Source organism: Protomyctophum bolini (genome assembly GCF_963924005.1).
Source record: "Protomyctophum bolini genome assembly, chromosome: 15".
Lineage (NCBI taxonomy): Eukaryota > Metazoa > Chordata > Actinopteri > Myctophiformes > Myctophidae > Protomyctophum > Protomyctophum bolini.
In genome coordinates this window covers 38775155-38787727 of record NC_137876.1, presented here as the reverse complement: position 1 = coordinate 38787727, position 12573 = coordinate 38775155, and the positions used below count along the sequence as shown (strand labels likewise).

At 39.0% G+C, this 12573-nt stretch overlaps 1 protein-coding gene across 1 annotated transcript; it reads left to right on the top strand.

Moving 5' to 3' along the window:
- The first annotated feature begins 426 nt into the window (after positions 1-426).
- Positions 427-10282, top strand: nipal3 (NIPA like domain containing 3). Its single transcript, XM_080783330.1, has 11 exons — positions 427-615; positions 844-912; positions 2208-2379; positions 2586-2645; positions 3219-3364; positions 4049-4145; positions 4742-4877; positions 5691-5779; positions 6405-6468; positions 7459-7553; positions 7691-10282. The coding sequence occupies exons 1-11, from the start codon at positions 562-564 to the stop codon at positions 7876-7878; spliced, it is 1170 nt and encodes a 389-aa protein (XP_080639456.1). The 5' UTR covers positions 427-561; the 3' UTR covers positions 7879-10282.
- Positions 10283-12573: the final 2291 nt, after the last annotated feature.

Below are 12573 nucleotides of genomic sequence, written 5' to 3'. Positions count from 1 at the left end.
AGCAGACACATTTTAAACTGGAACACTGATCAATTTAAACTGATATCTCCTGGCTGAAATGTTGTCACTTACCTGAAAATGTATCTTCTGAATGTGTTTATTAAAGAGCAGTTTAGAATCAGAATTTGGTGATTTAACAAATTTAACAAAAAAAACGTTTTGTTTAACCAAAAAAGGTCACTTACCCTAGCCCTACCTTTTAAGTCAAACAGGTCTAAGTGGGGATAATATTGAGAATTGGGAGTTGGGGACCCTCTGAGTCTAGAATAAATTAGGGGCGAGACCTAGACCCTTTGGTTGGGGGGGCGTCTACAACGTGGAGTTCGCGTAAGCGACTGAGCGCTGTGCGTAAAGCTGCGTAAAAGGCGTAGACTGAAGCAGGTGGAATCGAATCCGGAAGTACATTACACATGACATCAACAACACCAAGAAAGATGGCGTTCGCTGTATTATTGTGACAGAGACGCCGCTGTAAAATAAATAAATACATAAAAACAGAAACGGAACGAAACCATGAGGAATATGTGGTTTAAAATGTGTGGCTGCTGTTGAGAGCTCAACATGTCCGTCAGAATGGCATTATTGAGCCAAATAAGCGACCACAACTCCTACACGGTGAGACAATGATGATGCGTCGCTGCGATGCGACCCTGCCTGTCCTGTCAACACGTCTGTTCGCTTGAATACATGTATCAAAAAAGTTAAAACTTTCTGTATTCAGAATTCAGTTATTCTACATGAAATGTATATCACTGCCATTCTATAGCGCTATACGCAATGCAAATATAATGTAGGAGAGAAGTGAAAAGTAACTATTTATTTTTAATTAAATTCTAATTTCAGGAAAATCTCATCGGCACCTTGCTGGCTCTTTTCGGAAATGTGCTGGTCAGCATTTCTCTAAGTGTTCAGGTATGTGCTGTAGCCATGGGGATGTAGCTCACTCTTCTTATAACCTTCATGGTTTTCATTATGACTAGCCCTGATGTATATTTGTATTTATGTAAAATGAATACATTCGCCATCCATTTTCATGTTAAGTGTAATGGGTATTCCATTTCTGTTCAGTGTGTGTCACCATGTTATAGGATCAATTCAAGACAAAATATCCATTGACATTAAATTGATTGTATTTACCCTCCATTTAAAAATATATTCAACTAGGGGAGGAGAGGATATGTAAATATGTATTCATATTTAGCCCAGATAGACACCCTTATGGACCCCTGGGGTTTCCCCAGACCTCACTTTGAGATCCAGTGATTTAGAGCAGGGGTTTTCAACTGATTATGAACCAGGGACCACACTGACACCACCCTGACTGAGAATCAACCTGGCGACCACTGTTGTGTTGGGAGGGGGGATATGGGCGTGGTGTGGGGGGAAAATTAAAATCATGTTGCTGTTCATTGTAACTTACTGTATGTATGAGCGAGCAGATGCATGCAATTAATTATGGGCACATTTCCTTATAATGGTGACTCAACCAGGCAAACCGGTACAGTTTCCCTTGAGATTCTATCTCCCTTTTCTGTGTTCTTGACGTCCGACTTCGATCGAGCGATCGAGCGTCATCGTATGTCACCACGTCATTTACTGCATTGTTTCTCAACTTGTGGTCAATACAATAAATTAAAATACAAATTTTCCCTTTCCTACATTACTAAATTCATGGTCAGGGACCACATGCAATACCTTCACGGACCACGAGTGGTCCACGGACCACCTGTTGAAAACCCATGATTCCAAAACTGGATGTTGAATTATTTTTTGCGGGGTCCCCAGATAATTAGCTTTATGTGCAACATTGTTTTCTCACTGGACAGTAATCAAACCAACATACAGTTTAAGTGTATACATGAGTGTCTGCATATTTGTAAGTGACAATAAGTGACAATTTAATGTCTTTTAAGACCTTTTTAATACCAAATTGTCAAATATTAGGTAAAAAAGAGGCAAACGTGAAAATAACCAATCTACAAGCTCACAAGTGCGAGGTGTTGTGAGCTTGTAGTTCGGCTATTTTCACGATATTAATCTGTGGAACCGAGTCAAACTAAATGTAATGCGTAGAATTCGTGCTTGTCAGAGTGGGGGTCCCCAGTTCAAAAATGATTATTTTGGGGGTCACCTGTTTAGATTTAGCTCCAGTTCATATTCCACAGACTGTCCTGTGTTTAATGGGTTTGCTTGTCTTTCCTCTGCAGAAACACAGTCATGTGACACTAGCTGGAACCAAGGACCCCCGTTCTTTTCATCGAACTAAAACCTGGTGGTTTGGTCTTCTGTTGACCTTCATAGGAGAAGGAACCAACTTTGTCTCATATGCCTTTGCTCCTCTCTCTCTCATAGCACCGCTTAATGCTGTGTCTGTCATTGGTGAGTATTTGTGTCATGCAAAATTTCACGGTCCCTAAATATTCTGTGGTGTTTTGTGATAGATCATGTTAACAATTGTCATTTAGCTACTCTCAGTAGCTTTGTCATTTTTGAGCATTCACAGTTGCTTTTGTAGCACACTTCTTTGACCTCTAAGCAAATCAGCTTTTTGAATAACTTGTGAATGCATGTTGTTCTCTTTTCAGCAAGCTCGATTTTGGGTATTATATTTCTGCGGGAGAAATCTAAACCAAAGGACATTGCAAGTAAGTTCAGCAAGTCTGGTGAAAATGATCTCCACTGTCACTCTTATGTAAATTATGAAACTAATTCCATCACTTATGCAAATTATGCAAATTCTTTCCATCTGTCTCTCTCTGGCGTACACTGCTTCACAAGGGGTCAAAATTATTTTTAAGATAGAGGAACCGTTTGGAACAATCTCTTATTCAAGCATATGTTGTTTTAAGCACAGACATTCTCACATTTTGTTATCCAAATTGCATAATATACCATAATATATATATATATATATATAGTTGTTGGACTGCATCTATCTAATATTGTTTTTAATATCAGCTACTCTACATTACCTTGTAGCCTGTGTGGATACTATGTATGGTAGTAGAATAGTTGTTGTCGGGCAGAAACCTCTTATCTCCATATTCTAACTTTTATTATTTTTTGTACTTAATCATACTACAGCGTCACACAAGCATCAAAAGTAGCTGATTTGCAAGCTCGAAACACCGTTTTTGAATCCTGAAAAGGCATAATGTTGGACATAATGAGGTTTCCAGCCGTTTCCAGTAATAAATCTATACTGAATATTATTCCAGAGCGGTATGGGCTGTCGATCCTGGGCTGTGTCCTGACTATAGGAGGAACCTACCTCTTTATTACCTTTGGACCAAATGCTCATGAAAAACCCAAAGCAGAGAACATTGTGAAACACCTTGTAGGATGGCCTGTCCTTCTGTATCTGGTAAGTAATGCAAGCTGTCAAAAACACTCCATTTCCTCCTCCTTCCCCACCTGACCTCTGCTACGTGCTAACTATTATAATAAGGACTGTACTTAGAAATTACCTAGAGATGTATGTTTATTTTCTGACACTTAATAGAGTATATGAATTATTAACCCGACAAATTAATGTGACAGAATCAATATTGAAATGATCATTGAGCCAGAACAATATAGATCACATTCCTATTTGGCTCTACCATCCTGGTCTTATTATATTTTCTGTGGAGTTAAACAGTGCTTTTATGAAAGATGACAGTTGCTGCATTAATAAGCATTTGGTCGTTACGCACTTTCAACCTGGTTTCCATATTCTGGGCATGTCAGGTGAAAACTCCAAAATAGCGAATAATAATGTCCACGTGCATACTTAGTTTAGACTAGTCATTGGTTAGACATGGGTTAAGGTTAGGTTTAGGTGTGCTGCCCCATGGGAGGTTAGGTTTAGGGTGAGGGTTTGAGATAGGTTGTAGTTGTAGGACTAATGACTGGTCTAACCAATGACTAGTCTAAACCAACTAAGTTCTGCACCCAGTTTGTAGTAGTTGTACATGGGATTTTTTCGGCATGCGACACTATCGTAAGACAACATACAGTATGAACTAAACTAGGACTGTTGTTAATGGTTTTGTTGTTTCATTGACAGCTCCTGGAGATTATCGCGTTCTGTGTACTGTTGTACTTCTATAAACAACGTGGCTCTAACTACCTCATTATCATTCTTCTGCTGGTGGCTCTGCTGGGTGAGACTCCACCATCACACAGACAACTTTATACTCCCCATAAAGTCATACTTTATTGTAATAGATTGAACCATAATGGTTATTACCGCAGTTTGAATATTGAACAGACACAAAGCCTAAACTGTAAAGAGATGCATTATGTGGCGAAAACAGGATTAAAGTTGCAATCTATAACTTATTTTAATGAATGAAATGTTATTTATACAATACAGAGGGGCTACATACTTTTTTGTATCTATGTACTGTATGTCTCTGTGCATGACTGTACCTTCAGAATGATCTTTCTCGTCTTTTTATTGCCACATCACAGTTTTACAAAAAAAAAGTGGGTGATTGATTTGTTTTTGTGCATAGTTCCCATCATGTTATGTTTTTCCACGAATACAAAAGAAATGGAAAAAGAGGTGTGTGGGGGGGCAGGGTGTTAGGAGATCAGCAAGAAAGACAATTTAGAAGCTCGTTCCACACACAAACGGCACACTCGTGGGGTCTCTTTAATAATTTACTTATCTTATTTACAATACAAGTAAGGGGTTTTCAGATATTTACAAGCTTGTTTCACAAACGGCACAACATTCTCGTCTTCCTCTGCATAGGCTCTGTGACGGTCATCACAGTGAAGGCAGTGTCAGGAATGGTGGTCCTGAGCGTCGAGGGCACCATGCAGCTCACATACCCCATCTTCTATGTCATGTTTGTCTGCATGGTGGCTTCTGTTGTCTTCCAAGCCAGGTGAGTGGCTTCGGATACATACAGATGACAGTGACACTATTTGGGATTAAGGGAAATACTGGCTACAATTTAGGCATTTAACAGACGCTCTTAATCCAGAATTTACAGTAATCAAGGACAACACAACTCCATATAAATAGTCAACTAGGATGTAGGATCAAAGTAAATCAAGAACCTATCATCAGTCTAACAGCAGAATATCTAAAGAAAATCATTGAAACTATAAACACTATAGAATGCCAGGTCAATAATGACCTGTCTACATAACATGAGGACCCAGTTTGATATGCATTAGGCCACGTAGCCCACCCCATATGATAAGATTTTCATCGTTGGGACCCAAATTTACACTGTAAAATCGTAATTAATTTAATTAACTATTAAGGATTTGTACAAATAGAACCAAGCGGACACTTACGTATTCATCCATATTTAGCTGGGGACCCCCAGGAACCCCCTCAAGGACCCTTGTGGTCCACGGACCCCACATTAAGAACCAATGAACTAGAGTAGACTATATCCACACAGAAGAGCTGTCAGTGAATGGCAGTTACTATAGCACAGGTCTATTCTTTTGAGATGAACCAAGGCTGAAATACACATAGAATAGATACATTTCCAAGCACTTTGATATTGAACATTATCGTGTATTCTCTACAGAATTAAATGGCAGAAACAAAAGACAAATCATTGCACGACTAGGTCATTGGTTCAAGTCTACATAATCTTTATATAAAACCGATTATTTACATCAACTGTACTGGTTAACTGAAATAATACATAATTAAGTCTCCCTTTTCTTCTTCACCATAGGTTTCTCTCCCAAGCTTGTCATCTTTACGACGCCTCTTTGATCACGAGTGTGAACTACATCCTCTCCACCTGCTTTGCCATCATAGCTGGTGAGTGACAAGATCTTCATCTATCAATCAATTCCACAAATATCTGTGACGGTATGTGTCTCCGTCGTGTATATTGATAACTGTTCATCCAGTTACCTTCTATTCAGTGTGTGTATTAGGATAGAGGATGTTGAATTCAAGCCATTGGACTCTTAGTAGTGTTTGGTCTGTTGTTTTGACTATGCTTAGATGTTTTATATTATTCGTTTTTATCGATTTATGAGAGCTGCTGTAAAGCCCAACCCAGTTATTTTTCCTGTGTGTATCTGATGAAGGACACCAGTTTCCATTCCTATCCAAGTTATAACCATTCTGTCACACGTACTGTAGTTGCAAGTAGTTGCATGGCGAATCATTGGTGTGGTTTGGGCTTTGCACTTTAATTTCCCCTCTGGGATGAATAAAGTACCTACAGTACCTACCTAGCTATAGCTGACAGTGAGTGCAGTGCAGAGTATGAATGACATTAACACAAATACTGTACACAACACCAGCACATCAACACCGGTCTGAGGCCATGCAGCATCAATAGGACACACACTCACGCGTGTAAATATACAGGCATGTGGGTATGCACTAGTAATCCTAAATGCATGTTGGTTTACTTTCTTCTTTTCCCCTCCAGGAGCTGTATTTTATCTAGAGTTCAACCATGAAGATGCTCTTCACATCTGTATGTTTGTATTGGGGTGAGTGATCTTCCTTCGTACAGTAGATAATACTACAGAAATTAATTCAGAAGGATAAATACACAAGAAAGCCCGTAGGCTTGTTTCAATTGTGGTCCTTTTGGGGAATACTGAAAAGCTCGCCTCAGGTGTACATCCGGCTGAACGGCTCAGCCTGTTATTCCTAAGTAAACTATGATTGATTGATTGATTGATTGATTGATTGATTGATTGTTTATTTATTTCCGTGTCCTGCACACAATGTGCCCAACCCTCATGGGTTTATAAGACACCATTTCACAATTGCATTTACAGCAAGTTTACATTACATAATTCACGCATTTACAGCATGTTTACATTACATAATTAATTATATTACAACTCAGATTTATACAGAGTACTCTGTCTTCTTTCCCAAGCTTGACAAAAGAAAAATCTGCCAAAAAGAATCTGCCACAACAAAACATATCTCCATTTTTAGATAGTCATTTAAATCTAGGAAATCCCCACAGATATAACATCTTATTAACCAAAATATGCTTAAACTGTTGAACCTAACTTTATTCCTAACCTTAAACTCAAAATGGTGCCAAACCCTATTCATAACCCAGTAAATCTATGCCTAAGCCTATGCTTATTTCTAACCTTATTCTAAGTCAAATTAATTATACAAGAACTGCCCCTTTGTGAGGTCGACGAGCATTCCGGATACCCTTTTGGGGAAAGGGGGCAGGCAGTAACGATACATTACAAAAACTAAAACTAAATACCGTTTGTATTTATTGGCCCTATCACAAATTCAAGTTAATTTTTTTTGTTACATATCTTATATGAGTACACAATAACAAAGAGATAATTAAGAACAGTAGTAAGTAAAAGGTAAAGGATATTATGTACATAATAGTACACTTTGAAGTGCTTGAAGGTTGTATGTGTGTACAGTATGTGCACACTGTGCCGTGTACTGTGCAAATACTCTGTGTGTGCTCTGTGGTGTGTGTGTGTGTGTAGATGTGCAACTTGTTTCCTGGGGGTTTTCCTTATCACTAAGAGCAAGAAAAGGGCCAAGACCTTTGAGCCATATGTCACCATGGACATGGCACGAGGTTAGTACGAACTATTCGCATGTATCAAAGGATAGAATGTGTTTCATTTCAGTGATATACTGTCCGAACTCGGCAGTAATACAAGCCTCAGTCCCATTGAACACACTGTACATACTGTACCTGCATGCCATTACCAGGTATCCCGACTATCCACGACAAAGGTCTGGTGGTTCAGCCAGACTACAATGGTTCCTTCTCCTATGGTGCTCTGGTCAACAATGATGGTGTAGCTCCCTCTACTCTACCAGTAGACCAGGACCAGTTACGGGTTTCAGCAAGCTCCACTGCTGCTCCTTACAGGTCGGTTGAACTGAAGAATGATTAGGCCTGGAACCAAGGATTGTTTATTTTTTGCCTGTTTCACTTCTGTGGGCCTGGAATTCTAAGATGAAGACATTTTTTCCCCCCCACTAGTAATAATATGCAAATATAAATATCGGATATGGACTACACCTTTTTGAAACATTTTTGAACTTGGCCGTTGTCCTTATCTTATCTTACCTGTGTTACCTTCACCTTGTGCTCAGTTTGTCCTTGTCCATAACCTTTTAAGACCAAAGCTTGCCTTTTGAATGCTTTCACATGATTGCGACTAAGCTGTTGGGTATCACAACGGTGTGATGGATGGCCACATCTAGCCTCAGAGATGCAATGATGCACTGTACATGATGTGCCTTGAATGAATAATACTGCATTTTCCTTTTGTATTAGCAGTTTACTGTGAAGACGGATTAGTGTGGAATACCTGCTAATTTTGGTGGGAATGTAGAAGTTATTCACCAGTGCATTGTCTTATTAATATATGGCTCAGCCTTTTGCTCCGTTGAACCTAGCAGCAACAAAGCTACAAAACGGCCAAATGAGGCCAGCTACATTGCTGCCCGACTCGCTGTTGAAGTGTTGCTCAAGCCACACTTAAAGTACATAAAAGTGTAAATTGCACATGGAACTGGTTAACGGTCGGCAAGAATACGTTTTTCTTCCATTTACGGAGCTGAGCAGGAATGGTGACAAGAGAGGAGGGACGGAAACGGTGAAACAAAAGCATATTATGATTGACGTTTCACAACTTCTTCGGAGTGCTGATAAAAGGTTGACGTCGTCTCAACTTTGATTTGTAGCACATCATGGCCGTCATGGAACTACACATGTCAGGTGTCACTTTGTAGCTTCATGTTGCTGGCTTCCATTGGCAATTACTTACTGTATTGTAGTAGACTGTGTCTTTGTCACCGTGCTGGTGTGGACACAGCCTTATAGGCCTTTCTCAGTGACGTGACATGATCTTGTAATGTATGTAGCTGCAGTTGAAAACTGATTTGCCAATGAACGTTTTTAAATGCCTCCAATTCTGGAAGAAGTTCACAATATTCTGCCTCTTTGTCCATAAGACTGTATTATTGCTTTGATTGATGTGACCAAAAAATATTAGTTTTATTTATTTTGAAGATTGATTTTAACGTGCCTTGAAATGGACTGTAGCTTCACACTGAGGTAGAAAGAAAACAAAATATAGTAATTTGAGTAATAAGGCTCAGGAAGTGATTGAATACATTATGGGATTATAGTAATTTGATTACATAAAATGGTTACTGTGAATCTGATTTGTTACAGTTCCTGATGAAAGGTAATACGATTACAGTTTATTTTGAAAAAATAGGTACACTGATCATCAGACAGATTTGCACGGTCGAAGATAAGCAATTATTTTTTATTTTGTTCACGTAACGGTTAAACATAGGTCAATGCTATTGAAGTTACCGCCTATACATTCAAGAACCTTGTGAGTTAACTTAATAAAAAACAGCTTGTTCAGATTTTACTCTTACTGTTTACTCATCCTACATTACATTTTTATCTACAGTTTACTGGGATTTTTATCTCTACTAAACTCAAATAAATTAGTAGTCCAAGACTTGGATTTTAGTGGTCCATAATGAAGGACATGGATTGGATGATCTCTCAGCATTTATGTTAAGTTCCTACTGTATGTCGTCCTGCATTCCTAGTCTTTTAATGCCTTAGAGCTGGAAGCTTTTGAGAGGCAAAATGCCTTCATACAGTATTCAGTATGGTCTCTGGTTTTTTGTAATTGTACTGTAAAACGTTTATATTGCACGTACACCACACAGTTGTCGTTACATTCACTGAGTACAGGCCCCGGAATCCACTCCTGTTAATAGTATTGGTGAGTTTTAATCCGAAGAATGCTACAGCTTTTTTTGCAATATTCTTCCTCTTTTTCTAAATGTAACGAATTTCATAAGATATTGCCATAGAACTGTCCATAGTTTCCAAAATTATGTGGTTTTAAGAGTTGATTAGGATACTAGTCTCCTATCTCAACCTACCGATACATCTGGGGACTAAATGTTAGGTAGTTGCTAGAACAGCAGAGTACAATACAGCTGCTGATAAACCAATCCTCTCACTGTCCCAATGTTAAGGACCACCCTGAAGACTTTGAATTCCTTTTTCTTTTCTTTCCACCCATACAGTTTTAACAACAAAAGTTGGAAGATGTCCTCAGTCTTTAATTCAGAGAAGGTGCAAAAGTGCACCTGTTTGTTTCTCCATTGCAATTGTACTGTAGTTTTGAAAACTAAATATAACTTTACTGTCATTTTACAGTGAAAGCTTATTTTCTCTGTAAAATCTCATTGCCACAATGTTTCCTTGGACATGACATAATTGCAAAAAATAAAACACTGTTCTTGTGTTTAACAATTTGAGTTGAATTTGAATTGTTAAGTTATTTGGGCCTTGAATATGGATAATTTGATTTGACTGGTAAATTAATTATTCCGTACGGATGGTGTATAACCGATTATTTTACAATGTGTGCCATGAAAGTATAACCCAGGTTTTTGTAAAGTTCCTGAAGGCAGACCAAAGCCTGCTCTCCACAGTACATAAACTCATGCATATTGCATACAACATACTAAAACAATATAGAAATTACTTTATGCGGTATAATGGACCGTGGTACTACTGTATAAGTATTAAGTATAAGTCAATGATGTATTTTTCATCACTGCTCATTGACATTCTAATTTTGCTGCACAGTGCACACCATTATGTCCACACCCCAGTTTGAGTTTGTGCACTACTGCACTAGACCAGTGGTTGTCAAACATTATTTTTATTGTTATCAGCTGAATTCCCCCATCAACAACACCAAACATTCTTCCTGAAGGCTTATTCATAGTCTGGATTTTCGGTGGTGAGGTGACCACCGCTCCGGTGGTCAGCTCGCCACCGGAGCTGAAATAATGTTGAGCGGTGGTGAGTAAAAACAGAGAGAAGGGCTGGAGCGGTGGCGGTGGTTTGCTCTTCACCGCGGCTCGTGACGTCATGTTGTAGTTCGGTGGTCACCTAACCACCGAAAATCCAGACTATGTATGAGCCTTGATACTGACACATTTTTGATGTATCAGTCTCAACTTGTTTAGTTATCCATTTATTTATTTTGGATTTAACATTTTAAACTCACTCAGGCCTAGTTTTGTATTTATTTTTGTTGGCTGATTTGCAATGTGTTGTATATTTGTTGATGCTCAGCAACTTGGCACTTAAAGAGTGAAAAGGACCTTCTCGAAATTGTTGAAGAAGTAGAAAAGTCAAGATGACTTGATGAATATTGAGGTGTTAATGTAAGGATTTTAAACACTGGATGACATCAATTAACATCGTCTATAGGCCTACCTGCCTGAGCCTGTCCTATTAATCTGTACCATTTTGTTAATTCAACCTGTGCTTTAAGCCACCTGATAGTACTAGGTATGATGTATCATGAATTAAAGTGTTTATGCTACCAGAGCTAGTAAGCTTGTAGAAAACACAAATATAGGCTTAGGCTATACTATTAAAACAGTGGCAGTCACCAGTCCTTATTTTTGAGTGGTGCAACCACTCCTACAACCAGCAATGTCCGTGTACCTGTGTGTGTACCTGTGTGTAGTCATGAGCACGAGTGGTGTGCACATGCGTGAAATTGGAAGGACACGAGTATGTGACTTATTAATACCAGTAGGGGGCGCCAGAAACAGAGAGAGGGGTATGCTGTGCCTGCTGCCTGCTAATGAGAGAGAGAGAGAGAGAGAGAGAGAGAGAGGAGGGGGGAGAGAGGGAGTTGCACCACTTGGTTCACACAGGTGTGATTTTATTGTTCTTCTGTGACTTCTTGTGTAATTAAACCTTACCTAGTTAGGCGTTGCCATGGACTATCCCTCCTACTCCAACTAAATAATTCTAATGACAGTGTTTTGACTAGACCTAATGGCATGCATGCTTCATACTGCGTCAGAAGACTGTTTCCATGTGCGGCCTGTAACAGGGTAGGTCAATGGAGGCCGTAGAACTAGATCAGAACTAAATGTAATGCCTCAACTCCCTACAATTCCAAGTGGAGGGGGATCCCCACTTCCCAATTCAAATATGATGATTTTGGGGGTCACTGCCTGAAAAGGTTGAGAATCACTGCACTAGCCTACTATGACAGGGGGCTAGTCTGTAGCCATTGAAACTTCCACTTTACAAAATAAAGAACATAATGAACATCTAATCATACAGTATAGCTATCTAATATTGATGTTTATCAAATCAAAGAATAATCAGGAATGCCAACTTTGATCTACTTTCAATTATACTATTAAGTTAACATAGAACCTTACATCTACCAGTTTCTATATCTGATTAAATTAAGTAAATAAATAAATGCATGTAAATATGGGGGTGGGGGGATTTTGAATCGAAGCCCTAGCCTGAAGCTCGATAGGGTGTTTTTGTCTGTTGTCTCTCAGTTGTTTAGGCCTACACCCTACAGGTACTAATCGAAAACGCAAACATAGTCTCTATCAACGACATACAGTACTGATGATTATTGTACTGTAGGGCTATAAACTACAGAAAAACAGCTGCTGACCAGCAGAGGGAGTGATTCCCCACTGAACAGCTTTACATGCCATCTCTACTGCCAAAACATCTCACTGCTAATTAAATTGTGACAATGCAAATAGAA

Bases quoted from the DNA above. Each gene is read 5' to 3' on its own strand.
- nipal3 (XM_080783330.1), top strand. From the start codon at position 562: ATGTCCGTCAGAATGGCATTATTGAGCCAAATAAGCGACCACAACTCC. The intron at 913-2,207 runs GTATGTGCTGTA...TTTCCTCTGCAG, and splicing joins GCATTTCTCTAAGTGTTCAG to AAACACAGTCATGTGACACT. The intron at 7,554-7,690 runs GTTAGTACGAAC...TGCCATTACCAG, and splicing joins CACCATGGACATGGCACGAG to GTATCCCGACTATCCACGAC.